The 24,869-nt window shown below is 36.1% G+C and overlaps 1 protein-coding gene across 4 annotated transcripts in view; it reads right to left on the bottom strand.

Moving 5' to 3' along the window:
- MARK1 (microtubule affinity regulating kinase 1) overlaps nucleotides 1-24,869 on the bottom strand; it is a 122,856-nt gene that overhangs the window by 41,044 nt on the left and 56,943 nt on the right. For all 4 annotated transcript variants that reach the window (XM_070256039.1, XM_070256040.1, XM_070256041.1 and 1 more), the window contains exons 2-6: nucleotides 20,414-20,617; nucleotides 19,194-19,247; nucleotides 5,341-5,389; nucleotides 4,196-4,261; nucleotides 321-391 (exon numbers count right to left, since the gene is read on the bottom strand). In XM_070256039.1, coding sequence (XP_070112140.1) covers nucleotides 321-391; nucleotides 4,196-4,261; nucleotides 5,341-5,389; nucleotides 19,194-19,247; nucleotides 20,414-20,617 — 444 coding nt within the window. The remainder of the gene's footprint in view (nucleotides 1-320; nucleotides 392-4,195; nucleotides 4,262-5,340; nucleotides 5,390-19,193; nucleotides 19,248-20,413; nucleotides 20,618-24,869) is intronic.

Below are 24,869 nucleotides of genomic sequence, written 5' to 3'. Positions count from 1 at the left end.
AATTACTGGATAAAGGATGAAGTATTTCTTTGCTATCTATCTCAGTCTAGTCTACATTTCTAAGACTATCAAGGAATTAATAAGACGAGTCTCACCTGTAAACATTTCACTATTTATGGTAATCTACAAATAATCATTTGTAACTATTTTTAAATTTAAATTAAGGAGGAAAAGATTTCTTTTTCAGCTTTCCATTCTTAAAAAGAAAACAGGAATTTTTCTTTTTAAAATACCATGTCTTCTGAAGTCCAGTTTGTGATACTGTGCACTGTACATCACTAAAAATATCAAAAAACAAAGTTGAAAACTACTTTCCATACCTGCCTAAATTTTGCACGGGCCTCTTTTTCTTTCATTCTTCCATGGGCAACTAAGTAATCAAATACTTCACCTGAATCAGAAAGGCAAAGCAGGCAGTAAAATACACAGAGATTTTCAATTAACAATATATGCAACGTCAAGTTTTTGTCTTGTTTTTAAAGGAGGTTTTGGCCTACAATTTTCTGATAGTTCTATGTAAATCACAAACCATTACATGAATAGAAAAAAAGGAAAAAATTATATATAAAATTGAATACCTGTAGCATCTTATGATTTAGCAAAACTCTTTAAGAAAGTCATAAAAACACAACCAAGGAAACTTGCTTTCTGCTTTCAAGTAGTATGTAAAAATACAGTCAACTCTTTATTATCCATTCTAATAAAGGGACGCCACAGTATGGGCAATCAAAAGTTACATTTGGCTTTGCATTTGGGGCCTATGTTTGAAACAAAATAGCAAAAGTCATATTACATTGGATCTCTCTCTTTTAAATTCCACTTGTCATGTAGTCTTAGTCAAATTCCGTCTCACTACTTCCATCCACATTGATTTCTTTCTTTCCTTCCTATACTCTGATTATGCTTATTCTCACTACATTCATTTCATTTATTTTGGTATTTAACTTCTTATAATACAGAATTAAATCATCCTGTGCGCATCTCCTATTACCCCAAATGAACTGCAAACTACTTGAATATCACCCTGTCTGTACTTTATCTGTATCTCCATCCCCATGACAGAACACAAAGTGGACAGACAAAACATATTTGTTGAAATAATTTAAAGATAACTAGAAACTGTAGAAATCTTGTGATAGATCCATTAGTTTACATGTCTAAGGCTTTTCATTTTTCTCTAGTCAATAATAGTAAAAAAAATTAATGTATAGTTACAATATTAAAAATAAAATATCTCAGTGCAAGGGATAAATTTATTTTTTGTGCTCTTATAATTTGCAACATATAGATAAACATGTGTATCAAAAACACACAAAGTGGCTTAAAGAGCTCTTAGAAAGTACAGAAAGTGTTTAAAAACTCAGGCGTTATAATCAGACCAATTTTGGTATGTCCTGGTTTAGCCTTAAGGAGCTATCGGGAGACACTATGAAGATTTCTTAACTTCATTAAGACCCAGTTTCTATCTATGGCCTTTCTCACACAGCTGTTGTGAGGATTAAATGAAACAATGCATGTGCTTAGCACAGTGACTGGCACATAGTAAGCACTCAATAAATTATATATTTGTATCCAGGTATACAGATATATTACATACACATATATGAAATATCAGTCCTAAGATATAAGTAAAATATTAAAAATCAAATACGTAATGACGTATGTCAGATGAAACTAATACATCTACAATGTCAGACAGCATATATCAAGCAGACTTAAATGATTAAATGGGATGATGACAACAGAGAAATGAATGGATGCCCTAGTGGACCCATCATAGCAGTTAATTCTACATATGTGAATTTAGGCTGGGAAAGATATATGCAAGAGTTCAAAGATTTGGACTACTCTTAAGTTCTGCCTGGAATGCTCATCCCTCAGATGTTTACATGACTCAGTCCTTCACTTGTGAAATATTGTTTACTTAGGATTTGCTTCCCTAACTAGAATGTAATCTTCTTGAGGGCAGGGACTTTGTCTTTGCTCACCCATGTGTCCCCAGCCCTTAGAATATTACCTAGTACACAGTAAACAGTTAATAAATATTGTTGGCATGAATGAAAGAAGGAATAAACACACCATTCCAGAGTGGCCCTGAAACCTACTTCTAATGGTTAGAAGCTTTCTCAGATGGGCTGAGAATGGGCTCCTGTGGACTAAACATGGTTCAAAATCATAAAGGAGTTCCCTACTTTTCTAATCACTGAAGAGCTTTTGCCCCATTAGTGAACCAGAATGAACTGATCTACTCCTGGCAAAGAGGGAGCTGTCTGACTCAACTCTTGTTCGTGCTAGGTTTGTAGTGTGCACGTAAGATTCAATCCTAAAATATCTGGAAATTTCAGAGGAAAAATACTAAGTGTTTTATTTTCCAGAGTTGCCTTGCCACTTATAGATTAAAAAGGCAAGAAAATGATTCTAGATTTACTGCCACAGAACCATGATGGTTTTGTTACAGGATCACTGACTGGCAAGACCCAAAGAGAATCCATCACCAGGAATCAGAATTGAGTGATGGACCACCTGGTTGGGGCTGCATTCCAGTCCACAGCTCTCTACACGACACTGCCTGTCCAGCTAATGCTACTGAAGGAGATAAGCGACGACCCTGTGTGCTCTATTACTCCAGCCATTGCTCCCTTTCATGAGCACCAATAGAGAGTTGACTGTACTTACCATGGATCGTTAATACAGTATACATACTAATATTAACACAGCTTTTCGGTGGACCTTCATAAAAACAGAATGGTGTCCACAGACTTTTAGCAGTCTATTTCTCATACGAAAGTATCAAAGCATGTCTAGCCCCTTTCTTTAGACTTTAGATCACTAAAAAAAAAAATAACTGAACTAAAAATAACACTCAGGGTTCCCAAGCTGACAAATTATTATATAAATCTAACTAAAGAATAGAAAAATAGAGAAATAGTTCATTACGTGGTATTTTTAGATTCATTAATTTTATTATAGACCTATATTTTATGTGAATTGCACGATACTTATTCAAAATCCTATAATAATAAACATTAATGACACAGGTTTTCAGATTAAGTCAAAAACCTACACCGAAATATTTTCAGGATGAAATAAAGCTTTGCAAAAAACCAAATTTACTAAAACTTTCAATGTGCATAAAAAACTGAAAAAGCAATTAAAAAATATATATCTGTAGTAAAAAATTTTAGAAATCTAAGAGAATATAAAATCACATAGTTTAGATGCTCTAGGCTAGAATAAATCTTCTTTATTCTAGTTACATAAAATCTGAATCACCATAAAAATATATATACTTTTTTAGCTAAAAGGACTCAATACAATCCAACACGAAGTTTGATTAGCAAAAAAGTTAATTAACCAAAGTGGTTTAAATAATTTCAGCTGCCCTCTCCTTCAATTGCTTAAATTCTCTGAGCCCTTAAAACCTTCAAGAGCTCTCTTTTTACTTATTAAATGATTTAACTCCATAAATTTTAAACCTGTTTCCGAAAACGTTAAGTACTATGCCTAACAGAACAGTGATTTTGAGCTGACGTTTCTCTCATTTTAGGGAAAGTCCAGGAGATGAAAATAATTTTCTATTATATTTCAGTGTTTAGAAATCATTCCTGTTTTTGACACTATGTAGTCAAAATACACATTATATTCTACTACAAATGCATCTTCCTATTTCCTTGTCAACTCAGTCTTCTAACTTGTAAAATATATAGATCAATACTCGTTCAAATTGAAACATTTTATGGATTATTTTGAAAAAGTATATACATTGAGAATCTGTCATATATAAACAATGAATGAAATAAACATCTGACCTAGAATACGCTTTTACTATAAACTTTATTAAATACATTCTAAATTTGAGATTTCTTGCTCACAGTCTAAAGCTTCTAATCATAATATTATCATATAATATTTAGATAAGAGAATTGAAACATTCATAGATAACAATGCAAATTTAGAGCTTTGAAAAATGTCCATAAGTAATTTTTAAATAAGTCAAAATCTAACTTCCAAATGTAAGAGCAATAGATCTTGAAAGCAAACACTGAATTTTCCTTAAGATATCACTTAAAGGCATTTTAATAAAACTACAGATTCATTAACAACAATGGAAACATAAATAATACAATGAACCTTTGGGTGTTGATAATTCTGTATGACTCATCCAAGATAACTTTTCAATCCCCCTCATCCTTACCCCCACTCGCGTATTCCATGACTAAATAGAGGGTCTTCTCTGTTTCAATAACTTCAAACAATTTTACTGAAAAAAGAAATTAGAGATATAACTCTGCAATGGTTAGCACCTAATAGATACATTTTAAGAAAATTTAAGGTAACATTGAACCAGTGGAAAACTTAAGTAGTTACTAAAAATTATTAATTACAAATTTAAGTTTAAAAATTCTCTCAAGGGTTATTACTACTATGGAAGAAAACTACTCACCATGAAGTGATTTGGAACCAACTGCTGGGTCAAAAGAGAGTTACGTTTCTGGGATTAAAAAACCATTACTTTTTCTAATTAGAATAACGTAATAAAAAGGAAAATCTTAAAATCAGAATACAATTTTAACTAAAGCTTAAAAAGAAACTATATTATAATGAGTCTATCTTAAAATGTTAAATAATATTTGGTACAAATCCAAAAAAATTCCAAAACTATGTGATATTATAAAAGTTTCTGGTTAAAAAAAACAATAAATTATCAGACTTATGTAGTGGAAATTATACACCAAAAACAATCACATTAGTATCTCTAATAAACATAAAAGTTTTAAAGGTGCAAGGAATATGTTGTTAAAAAGTAAACAGATTAAAAAAAGCATTGCTTTTTAGTTCTTACAATTCAATGACTTCATATAATACATACGTAATCAATATTTATTTGTAAATATGGGGGGAAATCAGAACTTACGGAAATAAATTCACTAAAATTGAAATCAATTCTTTACTTTCTTTAAAATTCTAATTAGTTACTTTGCCTATAAACTATGATCAAACTAAAATGCATATTATCAAATGATCTGGAATTCATTTTTTTATCAATACCTAAATGGCATGCAATCTACTTAGAGAGATTTATTAAAGAGATACAAAACACACTTGTATGCATTACCTTCAAGTCATATATATTTTAGTGGAGAGTAGAAGATAGTAAGGTAGTAGAAAACAGCAATTTGTAACCTTCAGTTAACATCTCTATTTTTACCTGAAGTATCACTTTCTCAGGTTATCACTTTTCTTCTTTTTTATATAAAACCTTCTTAAAATTGTATCTTTTCAAATAGCCTCAAATTAAGGAAAATACTTCATCATTAATTGTGTATATAAATTTCGTACCTATATTAGGATGATTCAATATCTTCATTATTCGTACTTCTCGAAACAACTGTTAAAGAAAACAAGCAGACACACTTCTGTTAAAAAAGAACACTAAAGCAGAGAGCCAATCAAAACATCCATTTGAAGAAATTCAACCGTTTACAAGACAGTGCAGGGTCCTGGTAATGTACTAAGGGATGAGATTTGTTTCTCAGTTCCAAATCTAACTTTAATGAGACTTGGTTTCCAGGATAATTTTAACCAGATTAACTTAAACGATTCTGTGTGTGTGTGTGTGTGTGTGTGTGTGTGTGTACCACATACAATAAAACTTAAACTTTGACTCAACTACTCTTCATTTCTAGGAATAAAAGAAAAACACTGTGGAAGTGAAACTAAATGGTCTTTCACATGATTTTTATCCAAAAACAACCTTCCTTGAGGGTCTGACTCTTTAAAGTCATCTCTACCAGTTGATCAGACACTTTATGAAATATTAAATGATATAACCTACATTTAAATGAAATTTGAAAAGGAAACAAACTATTTTCATTAGCATTTTTAGGTAGATTTATATAATAAGATTAAAGAATAATAAAAATATATTTACCACTTTATATAAAACCAAAACAAAAATGAAAATAAGCCACTTAAAATACGAATGTTAAAATTTCCCTTTGTTTTATTTTACTTTTTAAACTATATAAGGCCTATTTTTCGAAAACAGGATTTGGTATTTTTTTTCTCTATGTTCTCTTTGACTATGTCATCGATTCAAAATCAAGAACTAGTTTTAAAAAATAGAACAACCAATAAGTCATATTCTAAAAAGTCTGTAATATGACACATGCATTTTATCAGAATAAAATCTAAAGTTGGTGCTTTCAGAGGTGACAATTCTCAAAGGGAAATATACAAATGGCCAAAAAGAACATGAAAAGATGCTCAACATCATTAATCATTAGGGAAATGCAAATCAAAACCACAAAGCGATATTACCTCAGACTCATTAGGATGGCTACTGCTTAAAAAAAACCAAACCCAGAAAATAACAAGTGTTGGCAAGGATGTGGAGAAAGTGTATATACCCACGAGACTTGAAAGCAGGGACTCAGATACTTATACACCCATGTCCACAGCAACATTATTCACAACAGCTAAAGTGGAAGCAACCCAAGTGCCCACTGACAAATGAATGGATAAACAAAATGTGGTGCATACATACAGTGGAATATTATTCAGCCTCAAAAATGAAGGAAATTCTGACACATACTAGGACATGAACAAACCTTGAGGACGTTATGCCAAGTGAAATAAGCCAGTCATAAAAGAATACATACTGTATGATCCCACTTACATATGAGGCACCTAGAATAGAGCAGTCAAATTAAGAGAGACGGAAAGTACAATGGTGGTTGCCAGGGCCTGTGGGGGACAGAGGCATAGGGGTTTGTTGTTTAATGGGTAGGGTTTCAGTTTGGGAAGATAAAGAAAGCTCTGGATGGATGATGGTGATGACTGCACAACAATGTGAATGTTGTGAATGTTGATGCCACTGAATGGTACACTTAAAAATGCTTAAAGTGGTAAATCTTCTGTATATTTTATCACAATTTAAAAACAGAAATATAATGTGCTGATACGCCTCAAGAAAATTTCACACCAATGGCAAAACCTACTTAAGGCTTATCTACCACAAAAATCTTGTCCTGGCTATCCTCATTAATTCCTATACCAAATCCAGGTAGTACATAAGTCTGCGTGTGTCTGCTTCATATAAACAAATTTTTATGAAATCCATGATACTTATAAGTTTAATAATTAAAATTGTACATCAATAAACGGAATGTCAAAGAAAATTCATTCCCGTTCAAGAGAGCTACGCTATTTTCTGTAACTGTGAAACGCATTCTCATTTCAACATACTGGGACAAAGAACATGCAGTTAACCTCTCAGTCTTCAGTACTTGAGACCATCTCCTTCCTCGGCTCTGACAGCACATCCTCTGGACATTCCTTCTGCTTCACTGGCTGCTCAGTCTTTTGCTGGGTCCTCTCCCTTCCACTCAATCTTTCAACATGGAGCTCCCCAAGGCTTAGTTCTTAGACCCTTTGTCTTCTTACTCTCTCTGTGTTCTTCCTGGGTGATTTATCATGGCTCCAACTATCATCAATCTGCTGATGTCTACTAAATGTAAATTTCTCATCCAGAACATTCTTCTTATCCTAACCTTTATAACCAAGTAACCAGTCAATATTTTCACTTGGTTGTCTCACAGGAATTCAAACTCATCACTTGATTTCTCACACCAAATTTGATCTTTCCCTGGTTTCCTCCAGCTCTGTATATCCATTCATCACCTTATTACAGAAATTTTAGAATCATCCTTAACAACACAGTCTCCCAAAATCTCTACATAAGATACATCACCAAGACCTGTCGACTCTACCTCCAAAATTGATCTCAAATCTCTCAATGTCTATCCATCCATACTGGCACCACTGTCACTAGATCCCATTGGTCTCTGTACATCCATTCTGCATTCTTTTTTCTGTCCTCCCATCCTTCAATCCATTATCCGCACAGCACTACATCGCTTTAAATCCATTGGTGGTTTCCCAGTGCCATTAGAACAAAATCCACAACCTTTAACCTGGGCTACCCGGCCTTGAAAATCAAGATCCTGGTTACCTGGCCAAGCTTATCTCATGACACTCTACATAACATCCAGGTGGACATCACTCCAGTCATCCAGCATTTTTCTCTCAGTTGAACTTGCTAAGATCCTTCTCTACTCAGGGCCTTTGCACAAGCTGTTCCTCTCTGTCTGGAAAGAATGTTTTTCATCCACTTTTAGAATTATGAAATAGTTTAAATTTCTTAAAAAGTACAGAAACCAATCTAGCAACTCTGTATCCACTGCCAACATCAAACTGATGTTAATATTCATGCCACATTTGCATGAGAGTTTTATCTTTAAGAAAAATTATGAATTTTTAAAGAATAATTTTATTTAAATAAAATATTAAGACATTAACCATTATGGTCAAAGCTAGAGACTCATCGTCATCCCTTTTTCTTCCTTCTCACGCTAGAGATAACCACTACCCTAAGGTTGGTATATAACATTCCACATACTTTTATACTTTTTCTACGTGTATATATAAATAGCAAAATTATTCTTTGTGTTTTAACTTTATATAAATGGAGTCATATTGAATATATCTTTCTAAACCTTTCACTCAACATTATGTTTTTGAGTTCTATCCCTGTTACGTATAGATCTGGTTCATCTATAAATAACTGATGTGTTCTACTACAATATATGATGAAACCATAGTTTATACATTTTCATACTGAGGATGCTTAAGTTATTTTCATATTTTCACTATTGCAAACAGTGCTATAACAAACATTTTTAACGTATTTCTCTAAGGTAGAACTGTAGAAGCTTAATTTTTTGATAATGGTGTATATGCATCTTCTACTTTATTAGGTCTTGCCAAATTACCTCCTCCCTCCATTCTGCACTTGAAAGCCTAGAACTCAAGAAATGTTGAGTGTCTACTCTGTGCCTGGCCCTCTCTATCTTTGCGCCCCACAGCCCTACTGACTGCTTTGAGCTACAAATCTCTGTTACTGATGATTCTGGTGACTGGAGTCTGATGAAAGGAGACAGTCTCCACTCAGAGGGGGCCCTTGGGGTTTTGGACTCATCATCCTCTTCCTAACGTGGCTAACAAGTTTTAAAAAGCAGCTATTAGTTAGCCACTAGGCTCCTATCAAAACTGAATACCTGTCCCCCAGTGGTGTTCCTTGACCAAATTGCCTTACTCAGGTATGTGAACCAGGACAAGGTGAGGAATACAGCATCAGAAGTGTGTGTGTGTGTGTGTGTGTGTGTGTGTGTGTGTGTGCATGTGTATACTTGATTTCTTAGGGCAGTTTTAGGTTCACAACAAAATTAAGCAGAGAGTACAGAGTTACCCTCCTGCCCCTACATACACACAGCCTCCCCTATCATCAACATCCCACACCAGAGTGGTACATTTGTTATAACCGATGAATCTACATTGATACATCATTATCACCAAAATCCATAGTTTACATTAAGGTTCATTCTCGGTTTTGTATATTCTACGGCTTTTGACAAATGTATAGTGACATATATCCACCATTATAATATCATACAGAATAGTTTAACTGCCTTATATATCCTCCGTGCTCCAGCTATTCGTTCTTCCCTTCCCTCAAATCCCTGGCAATCACTGATCTTTTTACCGTCTCCATAGGAAAGGCCAAGGTCATCTGAAAGTAATTCTGACGCGAGCTAAAACAATACTACACAGCCATTGGCTTCCTACATCTCAAAGTTGTCTTGCATATATTGTTCTATCCTTAGTTTCCTCTCCTTCAGTAGTTTTTGACAAGGAATAAGAAAAAAACATAACAAGCAACAGCATGTGTGTGGGTTGAGCGTCGGTTGGCTAAAAATAATAGGTAGTTGTGGAAAGAGGAAGAGTGGCTGCCGTTGGAAGAAGTGATTATGGTGTTTTAAGTGGTATATTGACTAAAGATAATGAAATGCCAGAATCCTGGCCCACCAATCACCCTTCCTCTCAAAGAAACACTTGAAGTATCAGCTATATTTGGGTCATTAATGCTCCAAATCTAGAGAATTCAGCCAACTAACTAGAAGCACATGGCTTCAGTAAAGGTTTATGGCGTCTGTTCACCTCCACAGCCCCCTAACCCCTTCCTAAACTCTAATATTCCAGTTGGCTGCAAAGAGGACAGAATCTGCACTAATGTCAGAGTCTCCTGCACCAGCTGCATGAGTCAAAGGGAACAGAGAGGGCGAGAGCCGGTGAGTCACATATACAGAGCAGATCTTTACTAGCAAGGCTGTCAATCTTATCAGTGCTCGCTTTCCTTAGGAAAGGTAAAGAGGGTTGAGAGAAGGAGAGCTGAACATTTAGATCTATGATAAGAAGTTTACCCTGAAATGGAGAGTTATTACTTAAAAAGCCAATTATTGGGGCTGTCCCTGTGGCCAGGTGGTGAAAGTTCCCCACGTTCTGCTTTGGCAGCCCAGGGTTCGTGGGTTCGGATCCTGGGTGCGGACCTACTCTACTCATCAGCCATGCTGTGGAGGCATCCCACATACAAAGTAGAGGAAGACTGGTACAGATGTTAGCTCAGGGCCAATCTTCCTCACCAAAAAGAAAGAAAGAAAGAAAGGAAGGAAGTCAATTATTGTATGTATCATATGCCCAGGCACACAAAAGGAAAATTGAGGTTTGCAAATAGACTAAATAGTTCCACATTATTATTTGAGTTTCTGATTCTAATTTTATCTCTATTATTTTCTTTCTCATTTTCAAACTGTGATATCCTAAGTTTAGCAGGCAAGTTCTGAATTCACTATGCCCTTCAAACTTACTGTTTCAACTTTGCTGTGGGCTAGAAACTAAAGCCAGAGTTTCTTAAAATTGCGTGGTGAACTAGAGAAGTCAGTCCTGAGTGAAGGCTTGAGACGGGTCTTCTATGACTGAAAGGCAGGGGCTTCACTGTTCGAACTGTGTGGCAGATATTCTAGCTGTTCAGAGGCCTTTATTATTTCCTTCCTGGTCCTTGGCTTTGTTCCAGATAACTGAAGCTAGTAAACAATCCTCAACTCTGTGGAGAGAGATTTCCTTTTCAAGTGAGTCCTTCCTGGTTAGGGCTTAGGGTCGGGATTAGTCAAACTCCATTAGTGTTAATCAACATTTGCCTCAGTTATGAGCATTTTCCTTCTCTCCTCTCAACTACTTACTCTCTTCTTTCCTACCTCTTCCATTCCTTCTGCCTGTTACCCCTTTTGATGGTGGGAAAACCTGTTCTATTTGGAAGTAGCCAAGTAGACATGGCTTACAGACAATCCCCACTCTATTTACACCCAAAGCACCACACTCAGGGGCTAGTCAAATGCGCACATCTTCTCTCCATCAGCCCTGCTCACCATGTTGCCCTTGGCCTCATCAGTGTCACAGGACTTCACTGCTTGCTTCTTCCAGAGGCAGATGGGGACAACTCTGTGGCCTTGGGGAACGTGACAAAGGCAGTGGTCAAGCTTGTTCCTACTGGGAGAGCTCTTCCAGGCTGTCATCAGAGTCCCAGTAAACTAGGCTTATAGGAGGGATGTTGAGATCTTCTGGTACCTTTCAACACAGCCTTCTTAGCCTGTCAAGTATTTTGCTCTGATTTGGCTTTGGGGAGGGGCAGGAGTCCTTCTTTGCCTTTACTGTAATCTTTTCAAAAATTCTATCTGTATCTTTGACAGCAGTTTACTGGCCTATTAATGCCAAGTGTGGGCGCTGCTTTACCTGGTAGATGACATTCAGTTGTAAGAGATAGAATTAGACTTTCTCAGAGATGCCATTCATTGAGAGATTTTATATATGACTTTTGTACATTAACAGAACCCTACAGATTACACTTTCAAATTTTCTAGTTTCTAGGATCATCGTGTTACTCTTCTTTTAGCCTTCAGACATCTTATTGGGACACTAAATATTTTATAAAGTTATTACTAGTAGCAGTATAACAACTCAGGCTAACTTCTTAAGTTCTTCCCATGAAACAGTAGTTCAGGAAAAGAGATCTGAATATAATTAAGTGAACACACATTAGATGATTTCTAACTAAAAACATAAAATGATGCTCAGTATTACTTCCCAAACCTGACAACTTGTAGTCAGTTATTCATTGCAAAGCACTAGAAGAAAATACTCTTTAAATGATAGGCTGTGGCACTTTCTCAAAGTTCTATCTTTATAGATAGATTATAAGATTCTTATTTCTTATGAACTAGTACCAATTTCATATTGCTTGAGTCTTTCCCAAGACCTTGTACAACTCTGGACTCAAGTTGGTGCTCAATAAATGTAATTGTTTGGGCTATCAAATCAAATAACTTCAGAGAGAAGTTATTAAACTTAAAATAGATTAAATTTGAAAAGATGGCCAACCTCACTAAAAAACACGGAAATTAAAAGGAGATAACATTTTGTGTCCATAAAATTGGCAAAAATTAAGAAATCTGATAATATAAAGTGTTGATAAGAATGTGGAGCAACAGTAAATCTCATTCAGTGTCAGCAGAAGTATAAATTGGTGCAACCACTTTGAAGAGCAATTTGATATTATCTAGTAAAGCTGAGGATACGCATACCCTTCAACCCAGCAATTCCTCTTGGAGAGATATATCATTCTGTACATCTTCACAAAAAGATATACACAATAATGATCATTGCAGCATTGTCTGTAATAGCAATAACAAAAAGCTAATGAACTGGGAAAAAAACAAAATGAAACACAGAAACACCAGGAACAATCTAAATATCCACCAACAGAAAAATGGACCAACTGTAGTATATCTATTAATAAGAGAATGGGTAAACCATGGCATATTCATATAATGGCATATAGTAATAGTAGTGAAAATAAATGAACTAGACTATATAGACTAACACAATTAAAACCGTAAGACTGTTAAATGAAAAAAGCAAGTTGCAGAAGAATAGGAAGTTTAAAAACAAATAATGTTAAGTATTTTATGTACAGATACACGTGAAAACCAGAAAAAAATTTTGAATGGGAATAAGAAAGACCAAATTCAGAATAGTAGTAATTTCTAGGTAGGAAAAGACAGAAATAGAACCAAGAAATGACACATAGGGCTTCAAGAGCATCTGTAACGTTTTACTTCTTTAAAAAAAAGATTAGAAACGAAACATTTAGCCCGATAAAAAAAATCATGAGAAAGCAACTTTTTTAAAATGAGAAAGACATTCTGCAGTCCCCATCAAAAAATTAAAAATAGACTAGTTTACTATGTCAACAATCTGCCCAAGTTAGAAAAAAATAGGAGTATGACTCTTCAAATAACTGAGAATACTACTTAAAACAGCCAGATGGTCAGTCTAAATCATAGGTGATTTAAAGATCCCTAGCCTCCTCCACTTCCAAGAGAAAATTCTTCCATATCTATTTTACTAAATCTCACGTAGCTTCCTGAGAATAAAGAAATAGATGTACGCTGTACAGCCAATAAGGCCAAGCACTTAGAATAGAGGTTTTAAGAGGCAGAGGAAGAATACAAACATCAAAACCCAAAACGACTACCAAAACCAAAACAAATAAAAATTAAGTGATGTTTTATGAAAAATCCTTGGTTATCAGTGCTTAATTTTAAGGAGGATGGAGGATTTAACAGTTGTGGAGACAAGAAAGGATTCCCTGAGCAATGACTCTAAGGCTGAACATGAGGAATGAGTAAGGATTAACTAACTTTTGCAGAGGGTACGATGCAAAGCTGCACGGGCCTGGTGGCTGGAATGACCAGTATGAATAGGAAACGAAACAAAGTCACTGAAGTTGGAAGAGCAGGGGATGAGCAGAGTGGGGAGATGCTGGAGGGAGTTAACGGACAGTGAGGTGGAAAAGGAAGGTAGGGCCTTGAATTTGATTTCTATGCTACCAAAAATGGAATGCCATCTAAAAGTTTAAATAAAGGGATGGTATAATCAGAGATGAATTTTGCATCCATGATTACATTTTAAACTCTGTGTGTGCACACATGCATGTATGTGTGTGTGTGTGTAGGGATGCAAAGTGGAGGCAGAAAGAAGGTTACTGGGGTAGCCCATTGGAGAAATAATAGCAGCTTTGTCTATAATGGTAGTGATGGAAAAAAGCAAAGGTAGACATAAAAAAAGATACATAAGAAATAAAATCAGTACAACTCAAGGATGGATCAGTGGTGAGAATGAGGAAGAGGGGGGAGTAAAGAGAGTTCTGAGGTTTCCGGTTTACACAACTTGGGGACAGCGTCCTTCACTGAGAGAGGACACTGGAAGAGGACCAAGGGGGTGAGGTGGTGGCATGGGGATCAGGAGTTGTTTTGGACATAATGAATTTGGGCTATCTCTGAGAGACTACAAATTTAGGGGAGGTCTGATTGAAGATATAAATTTGTGAGTTTGCCGACAGTTTATAATTTAAACCACAGTTACCTTTGAGACACCAGGAAGAGAACACAGAAAGAGAAGTCCTAGGACTAAGCCTTGTGAAACCCCCACACTGAGTGGCCAACAAAAAGGACAATGACTCTATTTAAACAGAAAAGGAGGAACCTAAAAGGCAGAGGAAAACACAAGGAGAAATATGTATTTCTTTCAATAAATATTTGTTAGATTAAGAAATAATTAATAAACACATGTATTTGGCTCAATGACACTTAGCTCCAATCATAAGACAGTTTCGACTTCTAGTTTTCTTTTTTTTTTTTTTTACTTTTTATTTCTATTAAATTAAAAATCCCTAAGTCACAATCGCAGATAGATATGGGAATGGGACAAACATTAGCTGATGTGTCAGAGACATTCAGCTTGATTATTGGATCCAACCTTACAAAGGTATTCCTCCCTGAAGATTATGTGTAGCTCTCAGACCAGATTCCAGGTTGCTGATCTTATCACACTCAAAAGCTGGAAGACTGGGGCTGGCCCTGTGGCCGAGTGGTTAAGTTCGCGCGCTCCGCTGCAGGCGGCCCAGTGTTTCGTTGGTTCGAATCCTGGGCACGGACATGGCACTGCTCATCAGACCATGCTGAGGCAGCGTCCCACATGCCACAACTAGAAGGACCCACAACGAAGAATAGACAACTATGCACTGGGGGGCTTTGGGGAGAAAAAGGAAAAAAAAAAAAATCTTAAAAAAAAAAAAAAAAGCTGGAAGACTGGAAGTTTCGATGAGGGATAACAGTAAATGGATTCTTAATATACTCTTCAGATATGCTTGCTCTGGAAGGTATTTTTCATATTTGGATGTAGCATTTGTATGTTAAATATGCCCAATAATATGTCATATGTTATTGCCCTTTGTCTATAACTAAACAAGTTTAGAAAAGTCAGATTTTTGGTCAGTGGACTGCTTGAAACACAGTTTGTTTTTTTCAGAAAATCTGGTTATCTTATCTTCAACATTTAAACTGTTGATATTTTAACTAGGCAGTAACATTATCGGTATCATCTTTTAAAAGAAACTTGTTTGAACACTTTTTCCCTCAAAATCCATCACAGTTCAGTGGGAAAGATTTACTTCCCACCAATTCTTCACACTGTGCTAAAGAGACATCTTTCAATAGCCATGATTTTACGATAACCTCTGTTTTCAGTATTTCCTTCAAAACCAAATCAAGATCAGAGGCATGTTGCTGACCACTAATTTCATGGAGAATGAAGCAACAAGTGGGCATTACGTATAATATTGTTTATTCACGTAGCAGTATCATTCCTTGCAGAATATCCCCCTCCCCCCAAAAAAGCCCTCCTGGTGTTATCTTATTACTGAATCAAAGACAACTTCTGCAGTTTACAACCCAGCTCACAAAATGCTAACTCTTATCACGTAGGTTTTCATTGACCCACAAAAGAATTGGTCAAGACTTTTCCTTCAACTGATTCGCACACATGAAAAGGACTAGAAGGAAGAAGTCCTCAATACCTAAGTGGTTTTGTTCAGGGATAAAGCGAAACGTGCTATAAAGCATGCATATGTGAGAGTAACTGACATTTCAACATACGTCTGAGAGGGATATCTGCTAAGGAATATTGCCAAACAGCTTCTTCTGCTTTCTCCTTGGATCAAAATATTTGTCAATAATTTTACGATTGCTTTTACAAGTTTGGTTTCTTGATAATTTACTAAATGAAATTTAATTCTGAATATTGCTTCCATGGATCTGTCCTCCTCTCTACCTAGAGTGACAAAATTCATCAACGTAACAGAGATTATTACGCAGATGTTCTGGAAAACTTGACTAGCTGAGCAGAGAGGTCTATGGGCTTTATCTGAAAACTCACTCAAATTTAAAAGGCTTACGTCACCATTTGACAACACTTTATACAATAGATAACACACCAGACACTAGCAGTAAATGGATTATTCATTTAATAAATCTAATTTTCAGATGTCAACTACTGAAATTTTTTCACACTTTCCCTGCTTGTGCAAAACCACTATCCTCGCACAGAGGTTCACCTTCTCCGTAACCATAAGGCAGCAGTCCTCTTTATTACCTAACGACACGATTCTGAGCTGTAGCATTCTTGTTTCTATTTCCACTACAGGTTTTACTACTCAGCAAATCTCTTCTGAACCACTGAGCCATTTTTGTGAATTGGGAATACAATGCAACACAGTAAAACAATAGAAAATACAAATTGACAATACACAGAAGACAGCAAACCATACCCTGCCAACTGTGAGTTGAGACAAGCTAACACAAACTTTGTCATCTGTGTATACACTAATGTGTCCAAGTTTCAAAATTTAGTGGATTTTCTGAGAAAACAATAATCTTACATTTTAAGTATGTGAACTATGAATAAAATTGCTTCATTGTTTTGCTTTTCCTCTTAGGCTGCTTAAAAGATCCCTAGGAATCACTAATATAGTTCATAGACCCACTCCAAAAACCACTAACGTATGAGTAGGGACTCATGCTCCAAAAAGGAAGCAGTAATACAGCATCTATCTCAATACTTTTTAAACTATGAAAACTCATTAAACTGGATTCCATTAATTCAAAATATGTGATACAAACAAAGGAGCATATTAGGTGAACAATGTTGAAGCCAAAGATGCTTAATAATTCCAAAGACCAAACTGTTTTTAAGAACTTTATATTTTAGAAGTTTTGAACAGTTGGAGCACCAAATTTAGACTACTTTTATCTATCATTGATGTTGGCAAAGGAAAGTAATATTTCCTATAAATGTTATACACTCAAGAGGATAAAGAAGGAAAATCGGCTTAAATTCAGATCAAATCCAGAACAAGATTTAACCAAATACTACTGGAGATGAGATTAAAATGAATCATTATTTCAAATATACGCACTATCATTACCTCTCTTTTAACAAGCACATTTAAGACATATAGAGCATATTTTGCTATTTGTTACCTATAGAACTTGACTGTCAATGCTAAGGAAAACAAATGAATTACAACTGACCGGGAGATGCTACTGGCATCTAAGGGGTAAGGCCAAATGTTGAATGTTCTACAATGTATGAGAACTAATCAAGCCTTGATCTCTTTTTTCCAAAACTTTCAACAGAATGCAAATCTATGAACATAAATGAAAATGATTTAAAAAACAACAACATGCACACAGTGAACTGACTATATTTAGTGAATTCCAATCTTTCCTTGCTTTAATTTTCACAGATTAAATAAAACAAAATTGTCATCATTCTTTATATGCCTGTTTGGAAAAGTAAAATTTTATCAGCAAGATTAGCAGAACTTATAACAGAAATTACCTATCATCAACAAGTACATTTTTTATTCAGTAAATAAATCAACATTTAGCTTCATGTTTGCATGTTTCAACAAGCCTAACTTTGGTTCCACAACCTTCTCTGCGCCCTCTTGGGAAAGACAGAGTGGGGGTCACATTACTATATATCCAACTAGCACAACAGGCCTGGAGTAGCTCTAAATGTCACTGAAAAGCACTCAATTTACCAAAGTAACATATAGCTTAATCCAGGAAAAGTGGAAAAGCTAGGTGGGCCATGGACTGGGCCAGTGGGCATAGCTATGTTGTTCGTGCATCTTAAAAGGATTCCCAGCAGAAGGGCGGGAAAAATTTGTCCCACTGTGGCTCCAGCCTAGGAAAAAACAGCATCTTTGGACAATTCATCTGTCCAGAAGGGAGGATGCCTTTTTGTAACTCATACTACTGCATGATGGTTTGCTGAAAGACTGGTGCTAGAAGTTTCTCGCAGAAGACAGCCATAAGGTATATTATCTCACACTGACAGAGAAAAAAGAATCTAGCAACCCTTTCATATTCTCACTGATTAGAAATATCAACGCTATGAAAAGTTATTTTGGTTGTCAAATTTAAAAGGAATCTCAATAACTACAAAGACAGATCTCTAAGTAGAAATACATAAAATAAACTGAATTATCTGGCACTAAGCCAAGCAGAAAACCTTGATTATCAGACTCAAATTTTTAATTTAATGTTAGAATCACATCAGGTATAGTTAAACACAGTGTACTACAAATTTCTTATGATAAGATTCAATCTGTTTTAGGAATCCAAAATTATTCATATAACATTTAAATATGTGACTACGATCTTATGTTCTAATAAAAATCACAACGTATATTATCTTACTATATACAAACTTAACATATACAGCATAAATGTTAAAACATCTGCTTCATTTTAAAGTACTAAAATGTGTACCTGAGGAAGGTTTCCCACATAAGCAATTAATAAGGCAAGAGGAAACAGCTTTACCAGGTTTACGAGGTAATCTCCATCCTAATTGCTTTTTTCCCTCCCCCTGCCGTTTTAGATTTTCACCCTTTGAAGCAGTGTTCATATCTTTTCCTGTAAGTTAGCTGAAAAGCTAGTTTTTGTAGAAGGAAGAAAAGCGAGTGAAGCAACAAAAGGAAACCCACCTATGGACAATGTTAACTCACAAATAGATTTTTAACAAAGCAGAATCCTGAATACTTCGAAATATTTGATATAAAGTTTTATTCTACTGAATTAGAACACACAAATTCCTTCCATATCGCACATGCATTTGAGTAGTAGATATTTCTCAAATAACAACTTGATAATATTATTTAAATGTTACTAAATATAAACAGTATGTTTTATATCATGTCTTTTCTTCATATATTAATGTAACGTAGTATTGTATCTAACAGGAAATTTAGGATAACTGACTTTACACAATATCATGTATTAATTAATAAACTCATATTGTAATTACTTACTATTAAAATAATTAAATACCTTTTGTAGACTAGTCGGATTCAGCTGAGTTTTGTCTATTATTTTCACAGCAACCTAAAAGAGAGAATCATTGAACTATATTTGAGAATACATATTTCAATGAATAAAAACTTATAAAGAAAACATCTTTTGTTTCATTCCTAACAACGTATAATTTAGCTATATTTGGATGGTAAAGTTTTGATAATTTGGCAGCCTCAGAATATATTCCATGGACCCAAGTCTTTAACCTATTGGATCGAGTCAATGAAATTACATTTTATTTCTTCCAAGTTTCTCCCTTTAAAGTAAAAATCATCTGTATCTTGATCTTTTACTCATGATCTTGGTAAGATATTACAATTATCATAGGAGAGGAGCTTATAAGCTTCCAGTAAATTAAGTATTACGTGAATAAAATGATTAAGTGGCTAGAGAGACCAGATACCCAAGCTTCTTACGGCAAACCAACAAAATGGATTTGAATGTCCTCTAAGTCTCTGCCTAATGCAGCCTGTGTTTGAATAGTTCCTGGGGTCAGAAAGGACAGAGAGAACTAAATTCAAGTGGAATGACAATAACATTATGTCTAGAATAAAAGGAACTTATTAAAAACATTTTGACAAAGATTTTTCACAATGTCCTAATTGGATCCAGTAAGCATTATGTAATATAGAATGTTAGATGTTTATTTTTCATCTTTAATATATGTTATTAAATATAATATTAATTACTACTATTAAATATATAAACATACATAATGTAAAACACACGGGATTTTAGAAACCCAATTCTCTTATTACCTAAGAAAACCATCTGTAAAACAACACCTGCTCAATGTGGTCTCTAAATAGATAAAAACTGGTAACTTTCTACGTATTTATACCAAATTTACCCTAGCCAGTAATTAATAAAAGTCCTGTTTCCGGGTTTGGGAAGCAAAGGTAATCAAAAATGTTTACATAAACCATATAATGGAAGGCAGAAGTCTGAGAAAAACTCATCTGTAGCACACCTGATTTATAAGAGATGCTACTATATAGGGATGAGTCTTTCTAAAGACTAAAAGGTCAACTTTTTATGGTACGATATAGCGCTACCTATGTATGCTCCATTCACACACATCCCCGTGTTTAGCATATTGCAATTGTCATTTATTCCCGGCATCGGCTACAGGAAAGCTTTTTAACAAGGCTCTGGAGAGGTCCAAGGAAATATTAAAAGGCATCACGAAAACTTACCTCTCTACCAGTTAGAACATGTCTCGCCAATTTCACTTTGGCAAAATTTCCCTTCCCTATTGTTTTTTGTAAACGGTAATTTCCAATGTGAGGCTGTTCGTCTGTTGCTGACGTAATGGAGTTTCTACACCGAGGGATGTTCTGTCTGCTACTTGACTTGGGAGGCTGGATATGTGGTTCAGTATATCCATCCACAGATGTATGCTAAGAAAAAGGTTACAAGATTTCATTGTTAATTAACGTACATTATAAAAGGACAGTTAAAAAAACTGCAAAATATTTTCATTAAAAATTCATCTTCAGTGAAAATACACTGCACTACATGATTTTAAAGTCTGAGCATTCTATTTATAATTTCTACTTGACTTTGGCTCCCTTTGCCAGGGGGAATATGACTATCTAAAATGAAATGTTCTGCAGTGCTTTAGGCATATGATGTGATTAAAAAATATAATGCTTAGATAGCCAGGAGCCCACAGAGCATTACTCCTCTAAGGGTACTACCCCTTTAGGTTGAGATGACAACACAGTCTAGGATTGCTTCATGAAAAGGGCAGAGTCTTTAATGCCAAGAAAACCAAGCTTAAGAGTACAGTTCTGTTTCTGTAAACTAGCCCAATTACTTGTCATGGTCACTCGTTCATTTGCTGGGCAGATAACTTGGCCAGCTGACCAACCAGCTGCCAGCTTCAAGTAGATGTCTGATTGACGCCTGCCCAACCCCCTCACACACAGCTTACCACGCCCAAGCAAGAGCTATCTATCACCCTGCCTGGATCCATGACCCAGCACCCACTGTATTCCTCCTCAGTGCTGTTCTTGAGGCTAACATGTCACTCTGTCTCAGCCTCACACTAGCCTACAACTGCAATGAATAGCTGAGCCTGTTCACTTGCAGGCTCAGTGCCTGAGGTTCCAGGTAAAGCTGCCTCACAAACTCTGCCCTTGTCTAGTTTTGTCTGCATTTTTTCCTTTTTTTTTTTTTTTTTTTGAGGAAGACTGGCCCTGAGCTAACATCTGTGTCCATCTTCCTCTATTTTATGTGGGATGCCTGCCACAGTGTGGCTTGACAAGCAGTGCGTAGGTCTGCACCTGGGATCCAAACCATTGAACCCCGGGTCACGGAAGCGGAACGTGCCAACTTAACCAGTACATCCGGCCAGCCCCTGTCTGCATTCTGACATACGTAAAACTTCTAGCAGTTTTTGTGAAAACATAGAATCACACGCGATAAACATAACATCTTTCTCTAACTGGCTTCTTAAACATAGCTGAAGATGAGTAGAACAAATTAGCAAAAGAAAGGGATACCTTTTATTTGCAAAGTAACTAATTCAGACTCCTCATGTCATCCTAAGTATTTGACCAAAGCTTGTGAAAAATTGTGATCAGAAATTTCTTAGAGGCAACATTAAAAATGACTCCACTTCCCAGTCTCATGCAAAGCACAAGTCAAGGTCACTTTTCTATCTGTTATTACTTTCTGATTTTTTTTTTAACTTGGCTCAGTATCAAAGGGTTTCTCAGTGTCTTACACACACCAGCAGCCCTGGCCTCATTCTGAGTTGGTGCTCCTTCGGTGTATTCTCACAGCAAACTGTACTTCCATATATGTCAGCACCATTCCACTGTACTATTAGACACTTACTTCTCTGTCTCTGCCACCCACCGTGAGCAATTCGAGGGCAGGGATGTTTTCTCTTCATCTCTATATACACCACATTGTAGAGTGCCAGACACAAAGGAAAGATTCAAAGAATCAATAGTTCTCGTGATGCTGTCCCTGGACTAGCACCACCAGCATCATCTGGGAACCTGTGAGAAATGCAAATTCTCTGGCCCTGTTCCTGTCCTACTGAATAAGAAACTCTGGGGGCGGGGTCAGCAATCTGTGGTTTAACAAGGCCCCCAGGTGATTCTGATGCTGCCAAAGTTTGAAAACTACTGCAATAAACAATGTGAAAAGGAGGTAAATACAAAGTTATTCAGCGGCTCTTAGAGACTTTTCTACTATCTGAGCACAAACAAGAGATTTTAATTACAACCATTTTCTGAGAACAGAAGTATTACAGGTTGCTGTGATATTTCCCACAAATAGTACTTCTCCACCTCAACTTGTTCTGTAGGGAATGTGGTCTTGTCCGTCCTTCAAGATGTAATCTTATCTCTCCTCAACAAAGCTTTCTACGTCTTTTCACAGAGCAGAGTTGATTACCCCTGTCTTCTACTGCTATCTATACATCCAGGAAAAACTTCTACTATTGGAATTGCCACACCATCTTCTAAGAGTGCGTCCATGGTGCATTTTCACTGTTAGACCCCAAGCTTGTTGAGCTCCCTAACTTAATAGAATGTTAGGCACAAAGAAAGAACTCAATGCATACTTAGCTAAATTTAAGGAATTTAGGACTCTTGTGCTAATGCCCATACAGAATGACTTCTAAGGAATGATTCCTTGCTGTCCAAATCTTTGATGTGCATAATAGGAGGATGAGTTAAAATATTTGAGTTGTAATCTAGCTCCCAATGCTGGTTGCAGGGTATATCCTAACACTAAACCAAACTATAACACTAAACCAAACTATGATAGACTGCATTATTAGCCCCAAATTTTCATACCCTTTGCCAGGTATCTTTCCAATATCCTCCTACTAGGGGAGGGCATAGTTCCCCACTCTTTAGGGATCAGTCATATGATTTGCTGTGGCCAATAAAATAAGTTGAAAGTGACACTATGCCAGTTCCAAGTTAGTCATCAAGAGGCCTTGCTGTGTTTCAACCTGCTGTCTTAAACTTCTGCCATCACCATGAGAAGGACGTGGCCAGGCTAATGGCAGAAGGAAGATGAGAAATACACAGAGCAGAGCCACTCCCAGCTGAGCCTGGATTAAATCAACTGATCCTCAGATGCCCCTCTGATTCATGAGAAGTAATACATGCTTGTTAGTCTCAGCAACTGGGTGCTGGGATGATTTGTTACGCAGCAATGACCACTGATACACAAAACTCACAATTTTTAGATTAAGAGATAAACATAAGGGAACAACGAACAATTAGGAGATTTTTATCAGACATGTTCAAATTCTAGTAGAGTCTGCAAACAAAAAAATAGAGGGGGGGTTATTATATAATCAAATCCCTAAGGAGAAACTCTTGATCAGGTAAGCTACATAGGGGCAGAACCCTTGACTATTTCGTATCCCCAGCAAAAACAGCAAAACAGAGGAGTCAGCAAACTTTTTCTGTAAAAAGTCAAACAGTAAATACTTTAGGATTTGCAAGCTGTACACTGTCTCTGCTGCATATTCATTTTTTTTCCAGCTCTTTAAAAATATAACAACCTTTCTTAGCTCAGGGCCATACAAAAACACACCAAAAGGCTGGATTCAGCCGATAGGATGTAGTTGGCTGACCCCTAGTGTAACACATCATATTTTGGGATGCAGGATTAAATTGTTTCTGGCTGATTCTACCAACAGAGTGTAGATTCCAGGAAAAGCACAGGCATGGCTGTGTCTGTACTTGGAGAGCAGAGAAGAGGACAGAGGGCTCTCCCCAAAATATCATTCCTTCTTATCCCACCCCCTAAATTGGGAAGGGTAGTATATTCTCCAAAATCCTTTTTTTAAAATGAGATCTTCTAACTTTCAACATTAAGCATGATCATTTTATGAGCCATTCAAATTACACAAAATGCATTTAGCTATCTTAAATTAGAAAGTAAAATAGAATATATAGCATATGTTTTATATTATATAATTCTGATTATAAAACTCTCACTCAAATTTTTTTTTCTGCTTTATCCTCCCAAACCCCCCGTACATAGTTGTATATCTTAGCTGCAGGTCCCTCTAGTTGTGAGATGTGGGATGCCGCCTCAACATGGCCCGAAGAGCAGTGCCATGTCCATGCCCAGGATCCGAACCCTGGGCCGCCACAGCGGAGTGCGTGAACTTAACCACTCAGCCACAGAGCCAGCCCCCTCAAACAAATATTTTTTTAAAAAACCATCTTTCCTTAGGATTGTCACCGCATCCCTCAGGAGCACAATCTTTTCTTTAACAAACTCTTTGAAGAGTAATGTGGGCTAACTGACCTCACTTCTCCCTGATCAGTCGCTTAACTCTCCAATAGGAAACCTGGCAAAAATACGAATTCAGCTCATGCTGGATTAGACAGTGAGTTTAATTAAGAACTATCTCAGCCCTAAGACTAGTAGAGATAAAAAGTTATGTTAGCTCAATTACGGAATGTCTACAAGTTTTAGCCCTCATCTTTACCTAAAAATACAAATTCAGATTTGTCATTTTCTTTCTTCAAGGTGTCACCTCAATCCGATAGACCTTGAATTCCTCCATTCTTTCTGCAGCAGTGGCAACATGACACTAAAGCTTGCCCTGATTATAGGTGACAGTTTCATCAACTCTTCAAGTCTGCATCCCATACATTACTAGAC

The sequence above is a fragment of the Equus caballus genome, chromosome 30, assembly GCF_041296265.1.
Source record: "Equus caballus isolate H_3958 breed thoroughbred chromosome 30, TB-T2T, whole genome shotgun sequence".
Taxonomy (NCBI): Eukaryota; Metazoa; Chordata; class Mammalia; order Perissodactyla; family Equidae; genus Equus; species Equus caballus.
Note: the sequence above shows the minus strand (reverse complement) of the source record. Positions and strands in the feature narration are given on the sequence as shown.